General features: G+C 37.3%; 1 protein-coding gene across 2 annotated transcripts in view; it reads right to left on the bottom strand.

The window, feature by feature from the left end:
• The window catches only part of LOC136876329 (tubulin beta-3 chain), a 145001-nt gene that overhangs the window by 15765 nt on the left and 102085 nt on the right, over nt 1-27151 (bottom strand). Inside the window, exons 2-5 of one of the 2 annotated variants that reach the window (XM_067150180.2) lie at nt 16540-16648; nt 11229-11584; nt 4761-5191; nt 210-534 (exon numbers count right to left, since the gene is read on the bottom strand). In XM_067150180.2, the coding sequence (XP_067006281.1) occupies nt 210-534; nt 4761-5191; nt 11229-11584; nt 16540-16648 (1221 nt within the window). Of the gene's footprint in view, nt 1-209; nt 535-4760; nt 5192-11228; nt 11603-16539; nt 16649-27151 lie in introns of both variants that reach the window. The other variant, XM_067150179.2, reaches the window with a different exon arrangement.

Raw genomic sequence — 27151 nt, forward strand, 5'->3', positions numbered from 1 at the left:
CGTTATGCAATATTCATGTGTTTTAAAACTAGTTCATAAATTGTATGTTTAAGTTTGTGATATTTCCAACAGTACAATTCAAGAAGGCTAATGTAATTATAGGAGGAACGTTTTGTTTTCATAGCATACTCTTAACTGAAGTATGAACCACTAACATTTTGTTATTAATATGAGGTTATGATTAGCATCAAATTGATTATTTTCCTTACCTGATATTGTTGATATTCTGATATCAGATCATTCATGTTGGATTCTGCTTCTGTGAATTCCATCTCGTCCATTCCTTCCCCAGTATACCAATGTAAGAAAGCCTTTCGCCTAAACATTGCTGCGAACTGTTCAGAGATTCGCTTGAACAGCTCCTGAATTGCTGTTGTATTTCCAATGAATGTGGATGACATTTTTAGTCCCATTGGTGGAATATCACATACAGCAGTCTTGACATTGTTTGGAATCCATTCTACGAAGTAACTACTGTTCTTATTCTGAACACTTAACATCTGCTCATCGACCTCCTTCATGGACATGCGGCCTCTGTAACAAGTTGTGGAGTACATTTGTTACTAAAACTCAAAGAATGCTTAATTGAAATGTAATTGAATAATTGCACACACTTAGTGTTTTATTTATATGACGCATAATTCAGAAACAATCCCATTTCAATAACATTAGCTCCTCAATGTCTACATATCATTAAAATATATATTCTTTCTTGTTATACATAAAAACATAATGGATTATTCAAGTCAGGGATTGACCTTTTTAATTTAATACCCATCTTTCAAAAGAAACCGTATCAAGAAATGAGACACACACATATATACATACCATATACATTACAGTACCAAGAAATGTTTGTCCTGCAAAAGTAAAATTTACAATCTATTTTTCAAGTGATTTTTTTTAAATCCAAGCAGAATTTTCACCAATCGAAGTTTCATTATTCCTTTAAAAATTACTGGCAACAATTGTAACAAAGAAATCCTCAGAAAATCTACATTACTTTAACTCCTGTTATGCAGTTCTTAGGGTCAGGAAGTCACCATTGTTCTGCATTTAGGAGAGTCACCCAAGAGGGCAGATTTCCTTTGTTGTTTACCTACCTTTTTCTTTAAAATTTTCAAAGAATTTTTAAATTTATTGAATATCTCCCTTGGTAAATTATTCCAATCCTTAACTTCTGTTCCTAAAAACAAATATTTGCTCCAATTTGTCCTACTGAATTCCAACTTTATCTTCCCCTTTTCTACTTTTAAACACACCACTGAAACTTATTCATCTACTAACGTCATTCCATGCCATCTCTCCACTGACAGCTTGGAACGTACCACACTTAATCGAGCAGCTCATCTCTTTTCTCCCAAGTCTTCCCAGTCCGAACTTGGAAATGGTTCCATAACTCTTGTCTGATATCACCGAGAACAAACTGAACTGCTTTTCTCTGGATTTTTTCCAGTTCACAAGTCAAGTAATCCTGGTGAGGGTCCCATATGCAAGAACCATACTCCAGCCATGGTCTTAACAGAGACTTACATGCCCTGCCCTTTACATCCTTACTGCAATTCCTGCAATCCTGTTTGCGATTACCTCAATGAAGGGCTCTTTTTATTAACTTTTTATAGGTACTTACAGTGATCCACATGAGTAACTTTCACCCCATCAAAACAGGACTTTTCCTCCCGTTTATAATACTACTGCCTGCTATCGAACTTTCACTTCAAGGTCTTTTTGCAGTTGCTCACAATTTTTGAACTAATTACAGTATAACATCATCTGAAAGAAAGCCTTTCCTCAGCTTCCATCTCATTACTCATATTGCCACAAGATACCGAGCATTAAAAAGAAAAAAAAAAGTTCTTACTTCTAAGTGCAATACTTCAGAAGATATCAATTACCAACTTGCTACTAAAAAAAATTGTATTGAGAAATGAATTACAGCTTTCATTAATTTTCTTACATATTGTACAAAGTTGTCATATTAGAGTGGTGGAGACTGTTGTGTAACAGTCTTAAGGAGACCCATACGTAGCAAAGGAGCTCAAAATGTAGAAATTAAATTTTTTACACCAGACACTTCTTCAGCTCCCTTTCCACCCAACGTCTCATATAAGAGAATGAAGGTACAATAATACAGCCTTCAGGAATTCCCCTCTTAAATGATTGCAGGATCAGATAATGAATGCTTCACCTACTGTAATTATCAGACTTCTTTTTCTAGAAATATATCCCCCTATTCACTCACTCATGTCAGTTGTGTCCCAAGATCTACCGTATCAAACTCCTTACATATCTAAATTGTGATATAGTCCATTTGACCTCCTGCATCTAAAATATCTTCTATACCGTATCTTTCTAACAGTTGGGCTTCAGTGGAATAACTTTTTCCTAAACCTAAACTGCCTTCTATCAAACCAGTGTAATTTTGCAAACTTATAATACAAACAGACCACTTTTCCAAACTTGTATGCATTACAGGACAGTGACTGGCCTGTAATAATCTACTTTATTTTTAATCACCCTTTCCTTTATATACAGGGACCAGTATAGCAACTCTCCATTCATTTGGTATAGCTCCTTCATGGAAACAGTAATCAAATTTTTAAGTACTTCAGATATGGTATTATATCCCAACCCATTGCATTTAATACATCCCCAGAAATCTTGTCGCTTCCAGCTGCTTTTCCAGTTTTCAACTGTTTTATCTTGTTGTAAATATCTGTTATTGTAGGTCAATTTGAATACTTTATTAGTGTTAGTCGCCTATCTGGACACTACCCTTGTAATAAAAAAATCCTTTATATATTGCTGACTGAATACTACTACTGTCCAAATCCTAACATACACTCCCCTTATTCATTAGAGATTACTGGAATGTCTTCCTTGGAACCTGTTTCTGCCTTCAAGTATCGATACATACCCTTCCATTTTATACCAAAATCTGTATGACCATATGACCGCTAGGATACACTTCACAAAACATTGGACATTTCACAAAGTTTCACCTCAAATACTAGCTGTAGTCATAATGGAAGTCAATAAATGAGTTGCTGATTTGTCCTAGAATCAATTGGAAAACAAGTATATTATACTAATAAAAATACTGTATTGATTTTCTTACCATTACGTGACATTGCCATACTGATACTTTTCTGCTAATGTGATTTTTGCCAGTAAATTATTCCTGTTCAATAAATAACTGACAATTTCTATGCATATTAAAAGTTTCAAATTGTACATCAAAAATAAGCTTTTCTCTGTTTCAGTGTTTAAATGATTACTAGTAACAGTCCATTGGGCATATATTAAAGAAAATACTTTCATTAGCATCACTGCCTGGCACTGGAAAATACTCTGCACTCTTCAAAATGCTGCTAAAAATTTGTCTTACTTTTGCAGGAAAAAATATAATTGCACATCCTGTAACAAATTGGCAGTTTTTTTTTTCATCTAGATATAAGAATTTTTCTATAAAAAGCACTTCCAAATTTAGGACAATTTGGCACTTTTTTCTTCACTCCCGGACATAGGGCCAAAAATGAAGGGCAAATTCAGAAAATTTAGGATGTCTGGTCACCCTAGTAGCCAGCCCCGCAGTGTAGGGGTAGCGTGCCTTCTTACCCGGAGGCCCTGTGTTCAATTCCCGACCAGGTTAGGGACTTTCACCTGCATTTGAGAGCTGGTTGGAGGTCCACACAGCCTATGTGATTACAATTGAGGAGCTATCTGACGGTAATATGGCGGCCCCAGTCTAGAAAGCCAAGAATAACGGCCGAGAGGATCTGTCGTGCTGACCACATGACTCCTCGTAATCTGCAGGCATTCAGGCTGAGCAACGGTCACTTGGTAGGCCATGGCCCTTCGGGGCTGTTGCGCCATGAGGTTTGGTTTGCTTTTTGGTCACCCTAGTGGTACTTGTGACAATCTACAATGATACCATCTGTACCATCTTTGTTAAATTTTATTCTTTACTCTTGAAGAGTCTGAAGGCATGAAGAGAGTCCCTTGAACTAAAGGAATGATACCAGATGGACTCTTTACTGGCCAAAATATGTAGCTTTAAAAAGAATAAGAATGCACAGTACTGAACAGCACCTAATAGTTTCCTAAAACCATAGAAGTAGTTAGTGGGACATAAAGCTAGTATCATCATGACCATTTTTTGTTGGCATAGCGAGCATATGTTGCTCTTGCATATACCAGTTTTCATGGTTTCCTGCATAAATATGGTATTACCCTATATGTAAAGGTAACTTTGTATAAACCTTTCACTTTTTTTTCTCCCGTTTGATTATCATACAAAAATTTATTTTGATAGTAAAATAAAATTATAAAGTACAAAAATAGGAAGCCTGGAAAGACTAGCAATGAGGTAACCTGACCATAAATTTTAGAATTTGCAAACTTATTTACTAAATCACTGATCATAATGTGCATCTCTATTTTGGAGAATAAATTTAGCTGAAAATTTTATTATTAGATTTGAGTAAATATGGCTCATATTGCTCAAAACACAGGCAGGACAGATTCCTTCAGCAATCTAAATCTTCCCTATAAATTTATTTCCAGTAACTCAATTGTACAGTATCAATGCCTTAAAAGGTGTGTGAAGGGCCTCACCAGCACATTCCTATAGATAAGCCTGAGATGGGAATTAATTATTTGACAGCACTTGGCTGAAATCAGATCAAGCAGATTCTCATTTACTTTACTACAGGAATTACATTGAAAATTTAAATTAATTTGCTTATTACATTGCATACCTGAAAACTGCAGCCACTGTGAGGTAACGTCCATGTCGAGGATCGCAGGCTGCCATCATGTTCTTTGCATCAAACATTTGCTGAGTAAGTTCTGGAACGGTGAGAGCTCTGTACTGTTGGCTACCACGAGACGTGAGTGGAGCAAATCCGGGCATGAAGAAGTGAAGACGAGGGAAAGGCACCATGTTTACAGCAAGCTTTCTTAGATCAGCATTTAGCTGGCCAGGGAATCTTAGACATGTTGTAACGCCAGACATTGTGAGGGATACGAGGTGGTTAAGGTCATTGTAATTCGGGTTCTGGAGCTTAAGTGTTCGGAAACAAATATCGTAGAGAGCTTCATTGTCAATACAGAAAGTTTCATCTGTATTTTCTACTAGCTGATGGACTGACAGAGTTGCATTGTATGGCTCGACAACAGTATCTGAAACCTGCAATCAACAAGAAAGAAATTGAGAATGTGGTGTATGTAACCATATGAGACAAATCTTTGTGAATTTCTTAAAATATGTTATACTGGGTAAAAAACAGAATATAATATGAAAATGACCTGGAAAATAATTGGCATTCAGTACTAGCAACATATTCTTTGGGTTTTCTCCATTAATAAATTTCAAATTGCTGAAAAATAATGCAGATAGGTGGATAGGTGCATGCAAGTTGTTCTTTTACAGAAATTGTCAACATGCAACCTTATGAAGAATTTTACTGTAATGCAGGATACATTGTACCACTCAGATAAGGTGGAAGCAGAGCACTTTGAAACACACACACACACACACACACACACACACACACACACACACACACACACACACACACACGTGTAAAAGCAAAGCATAATGTTTGCATGTAGTCAACTTGCAAGAAATATCAAAAGCAATTAAGGAATCTTAAGGAATCTTTGCAAGTCTGACTGTATAACATTGAGAGCCTTACTAGCATTAAACATGAACCTAACTACATTTTGACCACAGAGAAAAGTTTCAGAACAAAATACTGCAGCCCTGTAAAACCACTATCAACATCTACTGGTAGTGCTATGACTTACGCAGACTATTGTTTTGTTTCAGTAGTGGTTTAACATCAGACAAGGAAGGTTTCAGGCAACACAGCAATGTAGCCATTTTCTTCCCAATCCTAACTAAGTTCATAAAACCTTTAAGAAGGTATGCCTTTTCTTTCAATGCTCTGTTTTGTATAGATTGAAGAATATTTCACCTACAGTACATTGGCGATTGTGAATAAATAAAAAATATCAAAAGATTTATTCTCCCAGAAATGCATGTGGTCATGGAATGAGATTGGTTTAGTGGAATTAAAGCAGTTCAAGAGCTTTGCAAAGCTAATGGAATTTCTAATCATTAAAAATGCAGTGTGTCAAATCTTGGGAACTCCTAAGTTCTTAGAAGCAGGATAATTAAATGATTGGTTTAAAATATTTAATGGTTTTTGCAGACAATGTGTGGTATCTCCATATTGAGTTCCTTAGAAATACCGAAGTGTGTTAATTACCAAGAAACCTGTATAAATTAACAATCATCCTTTCTTGACCACTCCGTGGCTTATAACTTGTATCATTCTATCCCTTAGCTTATTTGTGCTGCCCAATTTTCCTTTTGTCAGTACCTTGTATTGACATCAAACCTTCACACTGCAGACAACATGTCAAGACATTTTTTTTTTTAAATCTACAGTTCTAGTCCTTCAGGCAAGCAACTGGATGTTTAAAATATCCTAGGAATATGAGCTACGAATTTTAGGTAAATTATAAAGTATGAGAATATATTCTTTATTTATTCCTAAAAATTACAATCCTTTTCTTAATCGTTATCTGGTAGATTAGCAGTTTGCCTTTTTCCTACCACTATGAGTGCTAATGCAGAGTTTCACTTAAGCCCTTATAACTACATTCAGTGTGAACATTTTTCAAAAATCAGAAAACACCTGCAGGTATTGAACCAAGGCACACATTACAGAAAGAATTGTGTAAATAAGTTAATCTGTCTAGGATTTGATTAAGAAAGAATACTAGTAAAGAAACAAGTGATTTTAGGCTCTTTTTCTGGAACTGCACTCAGGCCAGAAGTGATTTTTTAATTGTTTTTTTAGCTTGATAGAACTATCCAAGACGCGATGTGAAACCTTTCTTGGACCATTAGTCCTTCAACTTTCAGCACAGTTTAGGAAATTGCTTTGTCTGCTATGGAATGTTTTCAACGTAATATTTCAATTTACCGGTACCATAGTTTTTAATACTTGATAAATGAAATCTGTAATAATATCTCACAAAAACTTAATATGTTTTTCTCTGTTCTGGGTGTAGGCTGAGGATGACTTCTAGAAAAGGATCAGTAATACATTGGGTTACTACAGTAAGGTCCTTAATTGGTATAATCTGTGTTAAAAACTACATTACTACTTACTACTTTTAATTAAAATTTCAGATTTTTGGAAGTTTTATCTGGAAGAAGTCTTTTCAGTCATAATTTCAAAAGCAAGTTTGTAGTTCTGCACAAACTGGTTTATAGAATCACCACAGCCACAAGACCTTCATTTTTACATGGAATCTAAACCACAAGAATGAGACTTTATAATTTAAAAATCCCACAAGCACTGGTCAAGATTTGAATCGCAGCTCGCTTGGCGAGAACCCCATGACAAAATCTCTCTGCTATCCTGTCCCCAATTTCAGTTCCCTAGTATTTCTCTTCATACATTTTTATATTGATTTTGTTATTGAAACCTCTTCAGTTGACTGACACCATTATTCAGATTTTAGAGGGTCAGATTCAAAATTAAGCAATGCTATCTTTGCTATTTGGAATGCTTTCACAGGGCTAAATTTAAGGGGTGGAATCAATGCAATCTGAGATACAGTCTTGATTTCTCAGTCTATCCTCTGGTATAGATAATGCAAGTAGGGTTACATTAATAAGCAGCATTCAATAGTTTTTCTGCATGTAAAGTTCAAAAATGTAAAGATTCATTCTCTTTATCATGGCATGTAAACATCAAAACAGGAATAAGAAGCAAGAGAAGCTTTCTGTTTCTTTGATGATCAGCAAATTACCCAGTATCCTTTGGCTCTCGAAGAAGATTTACGGCAACAAAGCACTCTCCATAACTTTCCATTTGATGAGCAGCAATGAGAGTTTTGATGATTATCAAAGCAGTCGTCCAGATTTGATCCAAACTGATGAAAACATGCAGGAATTTAAATGAATTTTGAGGAAAATCCATTCACAGACTTTACAGCAAAGTGAATAGTGCAACATATTGCATAAAAGCTTTTGTGCATTCCACTTACCTACGAATAGTTATGACATGTAATTAAAATTACTCCATAAATAGATGCACCATTTAAACCTCAATTTTTCTTGTAATGCAATAACAAAATTGAACTGCAAGTATATTTTTACTGTTGCTAATTTTGTTGATTTCTTCAGTTATAACTTTGAGAATTAAAATTAAATTTTCTTTTAGTGCAATTAAATTGAAATTACAGTAGCAGAAGAGTTTGCTTGCAATATTTTCTACATTATGATTGTTGACTTTACAGAATGTAAATTATTCTACATGATAGTTTTACAGGATATTCTTTGAGTGAAGCAGAACTCATTTTGGCCTTTGAAAGATCATACAGGAAAATAGTTATTTCAGTGAAGTTACTTTGCTAATATACTCAATATTCATACTCTCTCATTCAACTGATTAATCAAGTAAGTGATTATTAATTACCTCATACTTGAAAGATGAGTTTCAGATAAGGTAATATCAAATGCTTATTTTAATTTTAATCCAATCAGAATTTGGAATTAATTGAAAGTATTGTTTTTAGTAATTTTTACTTATAGGTACGGTACTGTAATTAATGTTTATAAAATTTAATTTTTACTCTTAATTTGCTGTATGACAAAACTGTCAATGTTGCATATGCTAGTAATAGTTACGTCAAATGGAAGCAGAAACTGGAAGAAATTAAGAAATTAAGTGATGATGAAGGTAACTTCTCAGTTGTACAACAACTCGCTCACTTACATAATCTCGAGAATTGACTATTACTTTCCTGTGCTTACTTGTAATATATCCTGTGTATATATCTGTACATATTTTTCTACTTATACTCCATTGAACTTTCTTTTTACTGTGTTTTGTCTATACTTCTCTACTGTTATGTAAAATGGTATTTCCGTTAATAAAGTATTATTATTAGTAGTTTCACCAGTGCTGGACGAAGGACCTTCCAAAGACAAACTTGTAATATTTGTCACTGCTGAGGATGTTCCTAAATTTAAACACAGGTTTTCCTGTAAGTGCCTCTATAGAGGATCTTCTCAGCAAATGTAAAGATCTGTTTTGCCCTAAGATGCCAAGGGCTTGGAGAGGAGAGTGTTAAGAACCATAAAAGGTTTGGGAAATAAATAAATAAAAAGAACAATTATGAAAGTTCCACATCATCCTGTTTAGTCTCTTTACTGACGATAGTCAATATCTCGAAATTAACAAACAAAAGACCCACAAAATGTAGCAGTATATTTTTTCCTTAAGACTGATGTTCTGTGAAGTAATTTTAATATTACTTATTGAAAAATTAATTTGTAATTGCAATTTACTAAAATATTTCTCAGGTACCAGTAACTTAATTCAGTTCCACTATTTTTTTTTTTTATTTTTTTTTTTTTTTTTTTTTTTTCCATTTTTTGGTACCTTTCCCATCACTGGTTGTAATTAAAAACCCCTCTAAATGTTTAGTCCAGTTTTGCTGTACGCTGACAGAGTATGACTACTCCTAGATATGCCAAGGAAAAAGTATATGTAAATGTTCCATGAACAGCTACTCAGCATCAATAATTAAGTAATTCTCTTGTTTGTAGAGTTTGAAGAGGAAAAAGGTGACGAACATATTAAATGGATGAAGAAAGAATGCCAAAACCAAGTATAAAATTACAAGAGAAAGGAGAGAGATGCTGAAGATAATCCAGAGTACACTGATCGTGACTAATAACAGTGATGGAAACCAAGTTGTGCAGTGGAACACTGATGAAAAGTTAAAGAGTAAAATTCTGGAAAACCAGATTTTCCCTAATTCAGCTCCATCTGGATAAAGGGATCATGTTTCCTATCTATCATAAAGTTTTGTGGACAAACACTTTGTTACAGATTTTGCTTTGAAAATTCCCTTCGCAGGACAGAATAAATGTTTGCTACTTTACATTAAATTATATTTGGCTTAGTAATCCATAAATTTGAAACATGTCTAACAAAAATGCATTTAAAAATACATTTAAGCATCTTTGAATACTGAAACATCTCTTCAGAATACTTTTTTCATATCAGTGTGAAACTTTTCTATTTTATGATTTTTTGTATGAAAGAAAAAGGGTACTTATATTGAGAGCTTTGTGTTTTTTAATTAAGTATATAATTATATTGTTAATATTTTGATGTATTAAAATAAGATTAATATATCATATCTGCTAATATATAGGCTATTCAAACAAGAAAACAGTAATACATACTTAGCTAGTTTGCCATCATAAGAAAAAAAATCTTCACAAATTTATTACTTAAGCCATTGAAGTGTGCCAACAGTATTAAAAAATCTCAACTTTCAGGAAGAGGATACAATTAATTTCATATTTTAATCTTAATTTAATAAACAATTTTATTATCAATAATATAAGGGCCAATATGTGTAATCTCCAATGTTTCAATTTTGTATACTGTATTATTACTATAGTTATGGTTTATGATTCTGAATTCCAAGACCAATATTTGTTTTTTAGATTAATCAGAGTATGATTTTGAAATTGGTAAGAGTAGATGGTACAATACTAGTCAGATGCACTATTTATTGCCATTGACTGTTGTCTATCTGCCTTCCAAAAATGCAATACAAATTTGAAAATATGTCCGGCCCCGTGGTGTAGGGGTAGCGTACCTGCCTCTTACCCAGAGGCCCCGGGTTCGATTCCCGGCCAGGTCAGGGATTTTTACCTGGACCTGAGGGCTGGTTCGAGGTCCACTCAGCCTACGTGATTAGAATTGAGGAGCTGTCTGACGGTGAGATGGCGGCCCCGGTCTAGAAAGCCAAGAATATCGGCCGAGAGGAGTCGTCGTGCTGACCACACGACACCTCGTAATCTGCAGGCCTTCGGGCTGAGCAGCGGTCGCTTGGTAGGCCAAGGCCCTTCAAGGGCTGTAGTGCCATGGGGTTTGGTTTATTTTTTGAAAATATAATTTAATTTTGGTAGGAAACCAAATGCAGGCAGATCATGCAAATTTCTTTGCTGTATTAACCTCCATGTTGCAGGTCATTGCAATTTGTCAATCTGACTGATACAATAGATTTATTACAGATACAACACACAACGTTTGGAGTATCCCTCTTTTTTATTCTCATAGATACTTCCCAGTATCATTGCAGTGTTTAAGTTATGGTACGTCTCATACTGTAATCCTTACCTTAGGCGATGGCATAACCGAGTACGTGTTCATGATTCTGTCTGGATATTCTTCTCGGATCTTTGATATCAGTAACGTTCCCATCCCAGATCCAGTTCCACCACCAAGGGAATGTGTCAGCTGGAAACCTTGTAGACAATCGCAGTTCTCACATTCCTTGCGGACAACATCAAGGACTGCATCGACCAACTCTGCTCCCTCTGTGTAGTGACCTTTTGCCCAATTGTTGCCAGCACCACTCTGTCCAAACACGAAGTTGTCTGGACGGAATAGCTGGCCATAAGCACCACAACGTACAGCCTCCATAGTACCAGGCTCCAGGTCGAGAAGGATGGCACGAGGGACGTACTTTCCACCTGAAGAGGATGAAGCTACTGCAACACGATGTATTTGAAACTAGAGGATGTCCAAAATTGGGGATAAGGAAATCCTCATTCCCAGTTTTGGATATATTATTCACTAAATGAAGTATGGCAGGGCAAAGTGATCTGAGTACCACAACTTTGGAAAATAGTTGTGTTTGCTCAAAATATTCTAAATGCCATCATCAAAGCTAAGCTATGTGATCTATGTGTATTTCATTGCACCTTGCAGTTGACAAACTTGTCTAGATCATACTACATGTGTGTCCCAACACCACCTTTGAAGTGATGTAAGTGCCACACTTAGTAGACTAACCTGCCTCTCTTGTTTTGAGATTCTGTGGTGGTGAAAATACAAGCTTAAATATGAATTTTCTCTTTTAATGCTGTGGTAGTTCATGTATTGTGTTTGTATGTTATTTTCAATGCTTCATGGGCGTGAATTACTAGGGACAATCCCGGAGTCATTCTCTACAAATGAAACTAGAGTGAGATTGCAAGTTTGGAATCCTGTCTGGTGTTGAAACCAGGAATCATTGTGAACAACCAAGCAAAGCAAATCGTCTCCGTACAGGCCATGAAGGCCTTAGGTGGATGGTAAAGACCTCCACCATCCGCAACCTGATCACTTGCCGAGGAAAAGCGGTTAACTCTTAGCCCAGATACTTTTGCTCCTAGGAATTCACCTGGAACTCATTTTTGGTGTAGGCTGAATTAACCCAGGGTCACCTCCAGAAGTGGAAATTTTTTTTTAAAATTTGTCTTCCTTGATGGGGAATCGAACCATGTCCTTGCAGGTGAACCAGGCACGCCTTTACCGCATCTAACAGGCAGCCCCTTAGTGAAACTAGAGTCTTTGAATTAAGAAAGGAGGATATATGTACAATGCCAGATTTTTTGGGTTAAGATATCATTTTTTAGGAACTTATAAGTGTACTTCATGATGGATTTTTATGAGTCAAAAGGATTGGGATGTCTTCAAATATTGAGCGCTTATTGATGATATTTTGTAAGTGATATGATTCTGTATTTTCTTGGAATTCTATCTGGGTGTCGTACTGATGAGTTGCAAGTTAATGAGGCTAAGATATTTCTTTTAAATTCTAGCAGTCTCAGGGTTTATTGATGCTAATGAAGAGGACAGGACTTTCACGGAACTTTATCTTTTCCGTAATGTTTTATACATTTTTCAGCAGTTTATTTCAAACGTCCCTGAAATGTTTGTACAACAACAATCCATGCTCCCCTTACTCTAAGTTTGAAAAGAAAATCTTAACAGTGAGGATAATTTTTTCATTTTCCCCTACAAAAGTATTTTTGGCACTTAGATCATTTTGCCCTGCCATGTTTCAAATTATTTCAGTTTGACAAAAGTAGGCAATTTGACAATTATCAAATTATAATGTACAATGAAAATTAGAACAGGTCCAAGATTGCATTATCTTCAACTTGGCAATGCTGAGTCCTAGAAGGCTAGAAACAAGGACAAGATAAACAGGTTAGTGAGGGAGCAGGAAGCATTGGAGAGAGCAGGATGAAACATATGGACGAGGACAAATTTCCCATTTTCACACTGCCATCTTCATAGAACTCTGTGCTCATCCAATTCTTCCACATTTAATTCTTTTCAGCAGCCAATTAGTTGTTTCCTTGTATTAAATGGAACTTAAAAAGGAGTCCACCTTTTCAATATTAACTAATATAATGGTCATAAGAGAAATACAATTATGGTTCATTCTCAATAGTACGCATTTTGTCCTGATATGGGACATCACCTGCTATTAGATGACCAGGTACAAATTTGTAAAATATTTAAAGGATCACATTAAAAGTACAGCATCTTATATAAAATTTAAATAAACACTGTATTTAAAAAAAACAATTGTTCATTAATCTCCTAATAACTTTCTGGAGATTTAATTGTATTTAGATCTACAGCCCCAAGAAAACATTAGGCCTAGTCTTGATGTTACAGATAATATGTAGGGGTTTAAAATAAAATGCATTAGAAATGCAAAGTTGAGACCACAGTTAAAATGGACCACTTTTTCATTAAAAGCATTGCATCCTTAGAATTAGATATTGGTTTACATATATTACCAAAAACAGAATGCTCTTTTTTACATTTTGATGTTTTATTTCTTACATTTGCTATAGCTAGCAGAACTCTTTCAAATTGTAGTGAAATTTCTCAAAAGCATTTAAGAGAATATAAGACTACTGAGAACTTAATGTATGAAGTTGAAAGTTGGTCCAACTTAATTTCTGTGAAAGTGAATAGAATACCAAATTTACTCATTTGGGAAAGATATTTCAGAGAATCTACATCTATATAAGAGTGTATAGAAGAAATCACTATTGAAGCTTTCTAATGCTACTTTTGAAAAACTGGTCTCCATGACACAGCGACTAATAAGGACTGCAATTTGTGGAGGTCATCCTAATAATTCATGTCACGCCAATAATAAACTACAGTCATTTCATTATAATTGTTTATTACAATGAAGGTTCGGTGTCAGAAGCGTAATGAATATGATGGGGGTGCACCTGCAGGAACCCATTCTCCTCCCCCCTTCCACTCTCCAACAAGAAAATGACATGCAGCCTATCAGCAACACAAATTTAACTATAGCAGATATTTTAATACCATCTATATCCCTTTAATATATATAAAAGATTTCCTATAAAATATCAATGAATTATTTAATATTAGATTTTATTTTTAAAGTTCAATATTTTGTAGGGATTGAAGTACAACGCAAATAAAAATGTTTTTTTTTTTTTAAGCTTGAAGACATTACTGTACTCTTATTCAAAACGAAATGAACTGGACCGTTGGGTCAAACTCGACAGACTTACCTACGAAATGTTAAGTTTTGAAAATGATTCCTTTGCGGAAGAAACAGGAACAGGAATACTTAGGTCTAATATTTGATATTCTGGTACCGATTTTACCCGTTTCTTTATTAACAACTTGGCTCGGACATTTGTGAGAGCGTGCCGTTAGTTACGGGCGAGAGCTGTACTTTGACTCAACACAGTAAATCATTTGCAGGCAGATGCAACCATCCGACAATATTCTCCATACATACCGTACTGGAAAAAAAACCAACTTTTTCGGCCCATTATACAAATACACAGTTCAAAAAAATTAGGGGAACATGTCTTGTAACGTCTGATATGTTAATGTTAATTTGGTAGATGGGTTCCAATGGTCGTACAGCATACCTTGAGACCTTAGCTACTCAGGGTATGTCAAATCGGTTATACTCCATCTGTAGGCGTAGCCATGCATTAAACTGTCGGGTGAACCCTCAAAACAAAGTGAATAGCGGTGCGTCCGTGTGTCGTCGTGAGGTACACAACCCACTGCAGTACTTCCCATGAGACATCTTAACGAGGTTCAAGTCGCAAGGGCTGTCACTTTGATCCAGGAAGGGTGGACTTTTCGTCGTGTTGCCGTGGATCTCAATGTCTCTCCGTCAGTTATTCAACGCTTGTGGAATCGCTACAATGAGACAAGCCAGTTCATAAGGAAGGTTGGACAAGGTCGTGGACGCATGACAACCCCACAGGATGACCGATATCTGACCATCTGTGCGTTGCGGCGTCGTTCAGCAACTGCCAAAGAACTGCAACAAGACCTCAGGGGGGTCACTGGAGTCACGGTGTCTGACCAGACAGTAAGGAACAGGTTAAGAGAAGCGTCCTTATGACCCAGAAGTCCTGTTCTGGTGCCCCGTTTAATGCAGCAACATCGCGTACCCACGTGAACTGGCAACTTTGCCAATCGAGACCTGTGTTGTTCACAGACGGGTCCAGATTTCTCCTGACACGTCGTAATGGACGTCAACGTGTATGGAGACGCCGTGGAGAGCAGTAGATGCCGAATGTTGTCCAGAAAGGCGACCGATTCGGACAAGGTTCTGTGATGGTGTGGGGTGGCATCAGTGTTGATGGCCGTAGGGATCTTCTCGTCCATAGTAATCTTACCGCTGCGGGGTACATCGAGCATGTGTTGGTTGCTGCATACGGTGTTTGCCCTGAATTCGTACTCATGCACGACAATGCCAGGGCTCATGTAGCGCGCATCACCAGAGCTCTTGCGAGAACTGGACATTCGAGAGGTGGAACGGCCAACACTGAGTCCTGACCTTAATCCCATCGTCTAAGTGTGGGATAGGCTTGACAGAAGTGTTCGTGGGCGTCCTGTTCCACCCCAAACTCCCCAAAACCTCGAACAGGCTCTCATTAAAGAATGGGACCTGATGCCGCAACGTGGCCTCCGTCGACTCATACGGAACATCCACGTAAGTGCCAAGCTGTGATAGAGAGATGCTCATAGAGGACATACACCATACTGAAGATCTCGAACTGTGAAAAATCCACCCTGGAGGACTATCACTTTGTTTCCGCCCCTATTTGGACATTTCCGTTTGTGTTCTGAAAATGAACGCGAATCCATCGAGATGTTCTTTTGTATACTTCAACGGTAAAGAATAAAGGTTTAGTTGGTAATATACCTGGGTGTGAGGTATTGTTTTGTGGAGCATGGCATACGTTCAAAAACATGTTTCCCTAATTTTTTTGAGTCGTGTATATTACCATGTCACCTTTGCCGCACAGAGTGACATTCAGGTCAAGTTATTTAGTAATTTAACTAGTTTATCTTGGGAAGTCTACGGATCCTCCAGCCCCGGACCCACCTGCATTACAGACCCTAAAGTTACACCACTGTTCCGTGCATAGTTCCGACCAAGAAGAGTTTTTTACATTCTGAAGAACAATAAATAGGGGAAAGGGGAGCTGACCAATTTCTGTGTACACTAATGGACTGTGTTTATAGGCAGTGTCAAAATTACGCGCTTTTACTGTAAATGGCAGCACAAGCAAACTGAAGTTTAATATTACCGTACGACAGAGCTGGATCATTTGGGTGGATGTCTTACCTGATGCCTCATTGTAGTAAACACTTATTCGCTCCAGCTGCAGGTCCGAGGTTCCAACGTACGTTCCTGTGGCATCTATCCCATGTTCTCCAGATATTACTTCCCAGAACTGCAACAAAGAAATGGATGCCGATTATAAAAGTACTGAATAACTACACATAGAGGAAGTTTCCATAAAACCTTAACTAAGCGAGAAAAACTATTGGCTTATTCTTCTGTTGAAGGCTGGTTAGAGAGCAAAGCATGCTTTAATATTACTGTTGAGTTCTCTTTTCATGTAGAATATGTCATTCGTTTCCTTATAGTAACTGGATCCCTCGCTAAGAACAGTGTGTACCAGACTTCCTTCAACAATTTAAAAAGTATACGTACAAGCATAAATACAAAATCAGTCTTAAAAAGAGAAGGTCCAAAGAGTGTACCCAATTAGATTTCAATGTAAAATGGCGTAATTAAGAGCGGCGTCCGTGCCATAATTGTGGTAGAATTTAAGCTCTGCGCGTGTAGTATCTCGGAACAGTACGTACAGACAATTGTATTTTTAGTTTTTTCGACACAAATTCTATCGATATCTGATAATACAGGGTCATCCAATTAACGGAGAACCGAAGCTGAGGCCTCGGCCGGCAAGCTATAGCTTCCCGCCGGCCGGGCAATACGAGAGCAAGCTATAGTGCCTGCCTGATCAATTCTGGAGTACTCTCCCCTAATTTGTGGTCATAAAGAGGTTACTCATGGAGCATATTCGGTTTTTCGGCACTCCAGTACCCACCTAACTGAAACCACGCTTCGTCTGACAATGAGAAGAGAATGCGGTCGGGATCTATTTCTCCGTCATGCACTTTACTGAAAATCCATTCACTAAATCTCATCCGAGACACAGTATTACCCGGTGTAAGTTATTACACCAGAGTACATTTGTGGAGTTCTAGTTTCCTAACTTGACCTACTTTCTACGGAACTGTCAAACTTCCGTTTACTGCAAAAGGCTGCTCAGATCTCAGAATGTTTCCATGTGTTTTCCAATGTCTTCAAGGATTTCATCTGTTAGCACTGAACGTCGCCTGCTTCGCTTCTTATCAATATGTCCCATTTCACGAAACGTATTAACTAATCTGTTATTACCACGACTAAAACCTGGGAAATGCTCAAAATCTCAGTATGACGATTGTTGTTTAAAGGGGCCTAATAGCTAGGTCATCGGCCCCTATAACAGTACGAGTAGATTCTGTATGTACATACGGATCATAAACAGTATATGGAACAGAATTATGATAATTATACCAGACCCTTTACGAAGTGATTTTGAGGCAACTTTGTATCATTTATCTGATAAATGTGGTTGTTCTCCGAGTTTAGCACTGAAGACTAAAATGCTGATCTGATTGCATTACCGATGGTTTAACTTATCAAAATAGTGAACGTGCAATATTGCGGATCATTAATGTTATTAATTGACAATATATTTTGGAAAAGTAATCTACATGCTCATGCAAGTTGTTACTTTCTTCAGCGTCACATCAATCTTCAATATACCAAGCATGAATCTCGCAAGGAGTGGGCGGTGTGTTCTACAGACAATACCTTATTAATATCGTCAGAGTTGACAAGTGCTGAACCCAGCCCGTAAGATCTGCTGTCCTAACCTAGTTACTGGCACAGGAAGAAACCCATTCGTTCGTACGGCCCTCCGTGACATAGGTAGATTACACCATGACGTAAGACGATTGAATGCCGTGCCTGATAGTGTACATCCTCATGGTTAAAGTTGATGGAGCAGACCTCTTAGATTTCACTGTAGGTTAGGATATAAAAACTTCAGCAATCGGATTGTGTGTGTAAGGTTATGTCCAAGACCTCGGTTTTGCAAAGGATATTTTCCTGCAACCTTTGTAGAATATTTTTTCAATGTTATCTTAGAGACTTCGAATGCCTAATAGGTTTACAGGCTGTACCCAGTAGAAACTACTGGAAATATTTTTTCACAAGTTGTTTTACGTCGCACCGACACAGATAGGTCTTATGGTGACTAATGGGATAGGAAAAGGCTAGTGACGATGGGATAGGGAAAGGCTATGAGTGGGAAGGAAGCATCCCTGGCCTTAATTTATGACGTGATATATGACAGTAGGAAGGAAGAGGGTGAAATCCGATGCCGGCACATAGCCTACTTCTGTCCAATAGCACCAAGGGGTCTATTCAAGTCTTTATTATCTCCATCAGACAGACGAACCACCAACAGCATCATATGCCCTCACTCCATACTAGCACTGTGGAGAAGTTTGGAATTGAATCCAAGCTTTTGGCACGTAATCTAGTAATTATAAATTAGAAATTGTATACCACCACTTTTACCCTGCCGGTCAACGTTATCATGGTAGAAACAGTTCGACCGTCGGGACTGGAACCTGCTCTCCGTGGTATCAGACTGACTTGGCGCCTTAACTATCATGGCCTCAGGCGGGTTACCGGTATGTTGATAATATCAATGTGAAATTAAAATTGCATTTCCAGAGCTAATAGTAAAATACAAATGCATCCAGTTTAATAAAATTATACATTTTTAAATTAGCACAGACTGAAGTGTAAACAAACGAACAAATTTATGTTTATGCGAAATCATAGTAATAAAAGATACGAAATGAACATTTTTTAGTAATGTTCATGACCTGACGAATGTTTGGAAGGAAATCATAGAACATACAATTTGTTTTATCATTGCACTTACAATTAAACTGTTTATAGAAATATTTTACAGTCCCTAACCTCTTTGTAGGATCCCAAATAGATTGCAGAACTACTTAGGCAAACTGACTCTTTTGATCTTAACAGCGTAGAGCATTTGCATGCAGTACACGGGAGCACGAACTCTCAGTTTTAAGTCTGCACAAGAAAAAATCTCATTTATATAGATAACTTTTCCTGACGGATTCATTATCGCTGAGCCAAAGCTACTGGACATAAAGGAATGAAATTTTGGGGATACATTCACATTACAATGCAGGTGCTCACTAAGGGAGGATTTTTAGATATTCCGTCGCTAAGGGGGTGAATTTTTAAAATGACTGTATATCACGAAAACTGAACTGTTTTAAGACATGAAAATTGGTATTTGGAATCTCTTAAAAATAAATACGTATTATTTTGTTTCCGGATAATCAACTTAAGGGGGTGAAAGAATTGAAAAATTAGTTGAATTATTTGTATGAGCATACTTACATAAAAAATTAAAGATGTTGCAGACAAGAAACTTGGTATTTGGAATCTCCTTTAAAAATAAACATTTTTTTAAATTCATATTTTTGGACTTGAGAAGATTGTTTCTTACATGCACAGTTCTATGTCTCATGGTCATCTTTTCCCTAAAAGGAAATACCACAAACGTGGTTAACAAAGTTTCTGGAGTAAATGAAAATGTTTGTGCGAGTTATTATACTTTAGAGATTTTCATAGAATGTCTTAGTACAGTACCGAGGAAAGATTACTTTTATCAAATTACGAAATACACGCGAGCGAAGACCGCGGGTAACTGCTACTTGTAGTATAAATCTCCCATTTTGTCTAGTTTTCAAAACGCAATAAGAACTGGCTTACAGGTCGGGAAAGTGAAAATAGAAAAGTGCAGGCCTTTATAGGTGTACACACTTCCCGTAATATCACTATTATGATGTCCGGATCCATGTCTAATTGGTTAGCGTGCTTGCCTTTATCACAGGGGTCCCGGGTTCGATTCCCGGCAGGTTCGGGAATTTTAAACAATTGGTTAATTTCGCTGGCACGAGGGTTGGATGTATGTGTTGTCTTCATTTAATCATCACGATACGCAGGTCGCCTACGGGAATCAAATCAAAATACCTGCACCTGGCGAGTCGAATATGCCCTCTGACACTCCCGGCACTAAAAGCCATACGCCATTTCATTTCGTTTAACTATTATGATAAACCACCAACTATAATAATAATAATAATAATAATAATAATAATAATAATAATAATAATAATAATAATAATAATAATACGAGGTAATATATTCAACGTCCTTTCTTTTGAAGGGTAGAGATATTACACTGAGTCTCATTCAAGCATTGTACTACGATTTCTATCTGTACCCTAATTTAAAAGAATTTGATGAAAATTTGAACAACGAAGATAGTCGAAAGCGCAAATATCTTCGTTATTATTCCTCGTGCGGTTTTATAACTAATCAAATATTTAAAAAAACAGAAATTTTATTTTACGCAACTTTTGTTATATACTGTTTTAGGATATAGCTAATACTAACCAAGAAATTAGACTACCTCTTTCGGCCCCCTATTATTGCTATGACAGTAATACTAATCATAGTGCACACCCCGGCGCTCCGAGAAGTTAAATACCCAGTTTTGAAAAAAATATTTTCAGTAATTTTCTTGTAATATCATAAAGCGAGAAATTGAATCTATACTATTTGACTTACATACGGTACTTAAGACGAGATTTTTTTTTACCTGAGGCAAAAAATTTGAAGTGCACAGATAACAATTTTATTTATATGGGTGAAAGAACCTAGACCTATTTCGCCCAGTTCTAAATCCTTATAAATGGCTTGCAAGAGCACATTGCCATCTTTGGTGCAAAGATATACCAGCACAAGACATCTTGACAAAAGTCCTTGATCCCCATCATTCTTATTATAGCCATGGCCTTGAGAACTGGTTAACGTATCTATTTATTTTTTGTCTGTGTTAAACAAATAATATAACAGAGCGGGCGTCTTGTAGGCAGCTGCACAGTAATTGGACAAGTTACGAGCAATAGCAGGTCTTGGGTTCGACATGCTCTAAGGGGCTGCGATTGGTCCGGATGTCTCAGATCAATTGACTTCCCGTCTCGTACCACGTCAAGGCTATAGATGGAAATAAATAGCATCAGCTTCCTTTGAAAGACTCCTCCTGCGGCGCTATTGTTCACAAGGAAGCCTCCGTCCGCGGTCACCTTCAAAAATAATATGCACCTTAGATTAATTCTCAGTGGGAACTGAATAGGTAGTGAGGATAAGAGACGAATTACGAAGTAGACTATGAGTAAGAAAAGTAGAGGAAACTACACTACACTTTTTCCGTGATTGGAAGAAATTTAATGAAAACTTAAGCTAAGTACTTCGTTGCGCTATTACTCATCTCTTCCTGCAAGGCTCCTGCATTTACACCAAGTTTACACCGATGACTTCGATTTCGGAATCTTGAAGTCTGAAACAATCGGCTATAGTTATGAGATCTAAGGTATTTCAATAAAGCGAATGAATGCTTCAGGTAAGCTCCTTGTCATCGTCGTCATGAGGTGCTGAAGCTTGACTAGTTTGCCCCTGTGATTAGTCTTCTCTAACTAGATCTATTTCGAGCAGCACGTTTGGCCTCTCCATAGTATCTTAGTCCTAAGTTTTGAAGGAATGGCTCGCGAAAATTTCTTGGCCTTCCCTGGGTGCCTGGGTATTTGACTTTCAATAAGGATGATTGAAATCTGCGGCCTATCGACGAGAACTATCTATTCATAATTAGAATCTGCAGCCAATCCTCGTGCACTTCTTTTAACACCTCAGATGTGGTCATCCTTTTACAATTTTTCTGAATGCTACGCTAACGCTACGTCTTGAATGCTTCGAGCCTCTTGATCTTTTATACTGAGGATCCACGTTTCGGTAGAAAGCAGCTTAACAGACCAAACATATATTTTCAATTTCCATTTACATAGGATGAGGGACATTTTACTTCGACAGAACAGACTGCTTGCCACGGAATACTTGCTTTGGCATAGCTGATCGAGTCCTAATTTCATAATGGAAATTAAAACTTTGTGATCCATCCGAAGTATTTCAACTGAGTTACCTGGTGTACTGATTCACCATCCACTTGCACATGCAACAGATCTATTTAAATAAGCTTACGTCATACATCTTCATTACAGAGTTGTCTTTCAAAGTCCGTAAACTTGTGAATGAACTATGCGCCGCCAAAACTCACAGTTTGCAACCATCTGTATCCTACATCTCTTAGTTTTAATAAATACATGCATATTTCTTCATACACAATTAGAAAATTGAAAACATTGCAAGAAAAAATTTATGGGTATCTTCAAAAAATGAATCTCAGAGTCGGTAAAACTTAAATTTCCTTGGAAAACTGAATATAGGTATGGGGATTAAAGAAACAGATGTACACAGGACACGAGTTTACATCAAGGAACGTTCACCACTCGCGAACAAGCTACGAATCTCTAAATGCCCCCTGAAAACGAAATAAACAGAAAGAATGTACAGATTGGACAGAGGAGAAATATCGAGAAATTATTAAATATTTGCGGGAGAAATGGAAGGGGAGAAGCAATGGAAAGGAATTTTCTCCACAGTGGCTCATACGAGTCGAAGAATTAATAAAATCACTTAATAAAACCACTTTTCAGTTGGATTTCACAAGTTATTTAACAGCTTGTCCCGATTGTCTGTAATCCCAGAAAATGAATTTAGAATTATTCAGAAGTAATTTGTTCTACTGCGATTTAACGCATTTTTCATGAAATAAAAACTTAAGTCACTTTTGTTTGAAGTTTATTTAATAATTTAGTTTTTCGGCTCCTTGGCTGAATGGTCAGCTTACAGGCCTTCTGTTTAGACGGTACTGGTTTAAATTCCCGACCGGGTCGAGGATTTGTACTGCATATGGTTAATGCTTCTGGCTCGGGGACTGCGTGTTCATCTTAATACACTTCCCTTTATCTACATGCAATACATCGCTCAACCATCACAGAAATACGCAGTAGTAAATACATCCATCCCTCCACGTAGAGATGGCATCAGGTAGAGCATCCGGTCGCCTAACTGATCCAAACCCACAACCCGTAACGTAATTGGGAAGAGGCCAGGAATAGATTACGTAATTTTTTAAATGTGCTTTTTATCGCACTGACAGATAGGAGACGATGGGATAGGAAAAGGCTAGGAGTGGGAGGGAAGCGGCCGTGGCCTTTAAGGTACAGCCCCAGCATTTGCCTGGTGTGAAAATGGGAAACCACGGGAAACAATCTTCAGGGCTGCCGACAGTCGCGTTCGAAAACACCATCTTCCGAATGCAAGCTTACAGCTGCGCGACCCTAATCGCACCGTCAACTCACGCGGGGATTATATAATTTTCTTATTTGTGTCATAAAAACTCCGAAAGTGACATAACAGCGATTTATTATATCAAAGAATTATTTCAAAGTCATGGAGAAGGCCTACCTCAAACCATGGTTATTTTTAAGAAACCAATGTGCTTCTGCACTTAACACCGCACACCAAGAAGAGTTTCGCCTATTGAATGCAAAAGGAACATTCAATTCAGCAAACAAAAGCGAGAAGACATTTTCACAATTTAAGAAAATTCCTGGACACAAACTTCAAATATATTCCAAGTTACTTTGGTGTCATGATATTATTATTATTATTATTATTATTATTATTATTATTATTATTATTATTATTATTATTATTATTATTATTTGTAAGTCCTAACTTCTTTATGGTTTATGGAGACACCGATGTGCTGCAATTTTGTTCCGTATGAGTTATTTTACATACTGATAAACATACCCACACCAGCCTGATTATGTATTTGAGCCCCTTCGAATACTGCTAGCCAGACGGGATAGAACACTCAACCTGGCTATTTATAATTTGAGTTTAACGTACTACCTGCTACTTTTACAGTTATCGGAGACTCTGAGGTACCGGAATTTTGTCTCTTAGGAGTAATTTTGTGTCTCAATCTACCGTAACCACACTTCAGACTTCTACTACTTTGGGGGCTCACTCGCTGGTGAGAACAAGTCCCTTATCAGCGTTACTACACATGCATGTTACGTAGTTACTCTCACTTTTGCAAGCGACAACTTACTCATGCCATACTACAGTCTGAGAAGGGGGTATTAATATCTCTTCCTATAAATGAAGATTTTCCCCAATACTAGTCCGTGCCATTTACACTCCATTAAGTTGGTCCTGTGTCAGGATCGAATATGCGTTCTTTAAGCTAAAGGTCAACTTCCTAGGAGTCTTTCTCTTAGGATAACCGATAAGGAGAATGTGAAAGTTCGCACGAACGTAAACTTATCTACAACAATAATCTTAAGATATCGCTCGCCATTCAAATCAATCACTGATCCGCATTTACGGCTGTCGCCAGGTGGTACATTTCCTATCAATTACCTAGTATTTCCTAAAATTCATTCAAAGAACTCAAATTTATTGAACTTCCCTTTCATAAATTATTCCAATCCCCAATTCCTCTTTATATAAAAGATTTGCCCCAGTTTGTCCTCTTGAATTCTCTACTACCTTTAAAAGCTCCACTCAAGATAATTCGTCTACTCAATTCATTTCTCGCCACCTCCCGTTTGACAGCTGGGAAAATATCGCTTAATCGAGCAACTCTTCTGATTATTCAGTCATCCAGTCCAACGTTCGCAACATTTGAATCAACGGGAAGAGAGTCTCAATTTTCTTGTCTTGCCCAATTTCCGACAGGAAGGGTATTTTCATTTTATGATGGATTTCTTGTAAACTTTTTAAAACTGTTCTAATAGACCCGAACACGTAACATGTTTTATTTTTGACAGAGCTAGATGATGAAAAGCCAAAAAAAGATGGAACGAACTGTGTTCCACTCTACTGAGTAGACGAACAGGAAGCTACATCCTTCACATTATTCTCCGTCGAAGATAGATCTCAAGATACGTGCAAACACGTTCAAGCAGTTGGTAGAGACACGTACTCTACATAGCAGGTGCAAGAACCAAGAAGCGGTAAACAGAAGCGCCGTGCATGATAGGCTACTGGTAATGCACAGCAGCTCAGCGGGAGATACACGAACACCTTCCGGGGATTTTCATTGTATGGAAAGCTGATCAGAGGCAGAGAGCAGACTCACGACCAATGTTTGCTTATTCGATCCTAGGCGAGATAGGTACAATTTTGTCTCTCCGTGTGATATTGAGATATTTGAAACATCTGATGTACTACGTCAAGCTCACTTTGCAGTGTGCTAATGAAGTTAAAACAATTACCCACCACCACCACCAAGAAGCAGTTCCATGGAAAGAAAATATTACAATAAATACAACAAGTTTTAACATTTTAAATCCAACATATACAAATTCACACAATACTTGAGTATTTCCAGTGCTAAACACTACGGCTTACAATACTATGAGCTGAGCTTACTTCTAGCTTAACATTACATTACAGTATCCCGTCTTTGGAAACCATGCATTGAAGCTCTGATTACTTGCATGGCAGCACAATACGAACAGAACTTCGTTCACATTAACAGTCTCGTTCACATCAAGAAGTGACCAGACCACAACATACTGCAAGCATTTTCTAAAATGTTTGACCGTAATATTAGTTGCAGAACAGTTTCATAACTAAAACTGTTTTGCCAGCAATGCCCACACCTACAGCATCGTAATCTGTAGGCATCTGCCCCTGTATAGGACAGGCATGCCACTATGCTGATTGCAATTTTTTTATTACTAGGTCGATCGTACCCTATACAGTACAACTTAATACCTCTTACCGATATGCTTGGTGAATTCAAATAAAAATACAGAGGTTATCTGGTTATACAGCTGTAAGAGAAATTTGAGGGGAAATTATCTCTTCTATGTTAACCAGGAGTAGCAATAAAGTGTTTATTTCCATTAAGTAACAAGTGTAGGCGATAGAACATTACTTCCTCTGTCTTGTTCCTCATACCGTGTCATCTGTTGGCCTGTTTGTGCACTAGTTTGTGCCAAAAAAATCGTGTCACTCCAATAATTTGTGTCAATTATCACCTCTATCTCCAACATTCCGTAAAGTATTGCTTCGTCAAATATTAACGGATCTTTGGGTCATGCTGTGTATGGTTCGAGTTTGAACATAAGGTTCTTCATAATCCTATGGAAATATATTTCAGGATGACTCAAGTCCGTATCTATGCCAGATCTCTTACAATTAGACACTTTCCTTTTAACTAGTGGTTTAACGTCGCACTAACGTATCTAAGCTTTTCGGCGACGCAAGGATGGAAAAGTGGCCGTGGCCTTAGGGTGTAGACCCAGCATTTGCCTGGTGTGAAAATTGGAAAAGTACGGAAAACCATCTTCAGGGCTGACGACGGTGGGATTCGAATCCACTATCTCCCGGATGCAAGCTCACAACTACGTGATCTAAACAGCACGGGCATTTCGCTCGCTAGTGTCACTTTTAGACTGACAGAAGAATGAAGGGTAAACTTAACTCAGTTTACAATTAACGCAAAGGAAGATGGTGTAAAGGTTTTCTGAAGTCTTCGGCAATCAGACGAAATGTGTATTTTGACCTCTTAACGAAAACGCTCTTCATAAAATATAATCTGTAATAAGTGTTTTACATAAGCTGGCTTGAACAGATGGCGCAGCTTGCAAGCAAGTACTTTACCATGCTGGTTTGCATCATGTTATTGAAAGGAAACTGTAGTTATAAATAATGCATCAGGTGCGCTTTTGTTGCAGAATCTCATTTCTTTCCATGTGCTCCTGGATTGTGGGAACTTAGCTCCTGTAAGATGTGTTTGTGAGCA

Source organism: Anabrus simplex, chromosome 6, assembly GCF_040414725.1.
Source record: "Anabrus simplex isolate iqAnaSimp1 chromosome 6, ASM4041472v1, whole genome shotgun sequence".
Taxonomy (NCBI): Eukaryota; Metazoa; Arthropoda; class Insecta; order Orthoptera; family Tettigoniidae; genus Anabrus; species Anabrus simplex.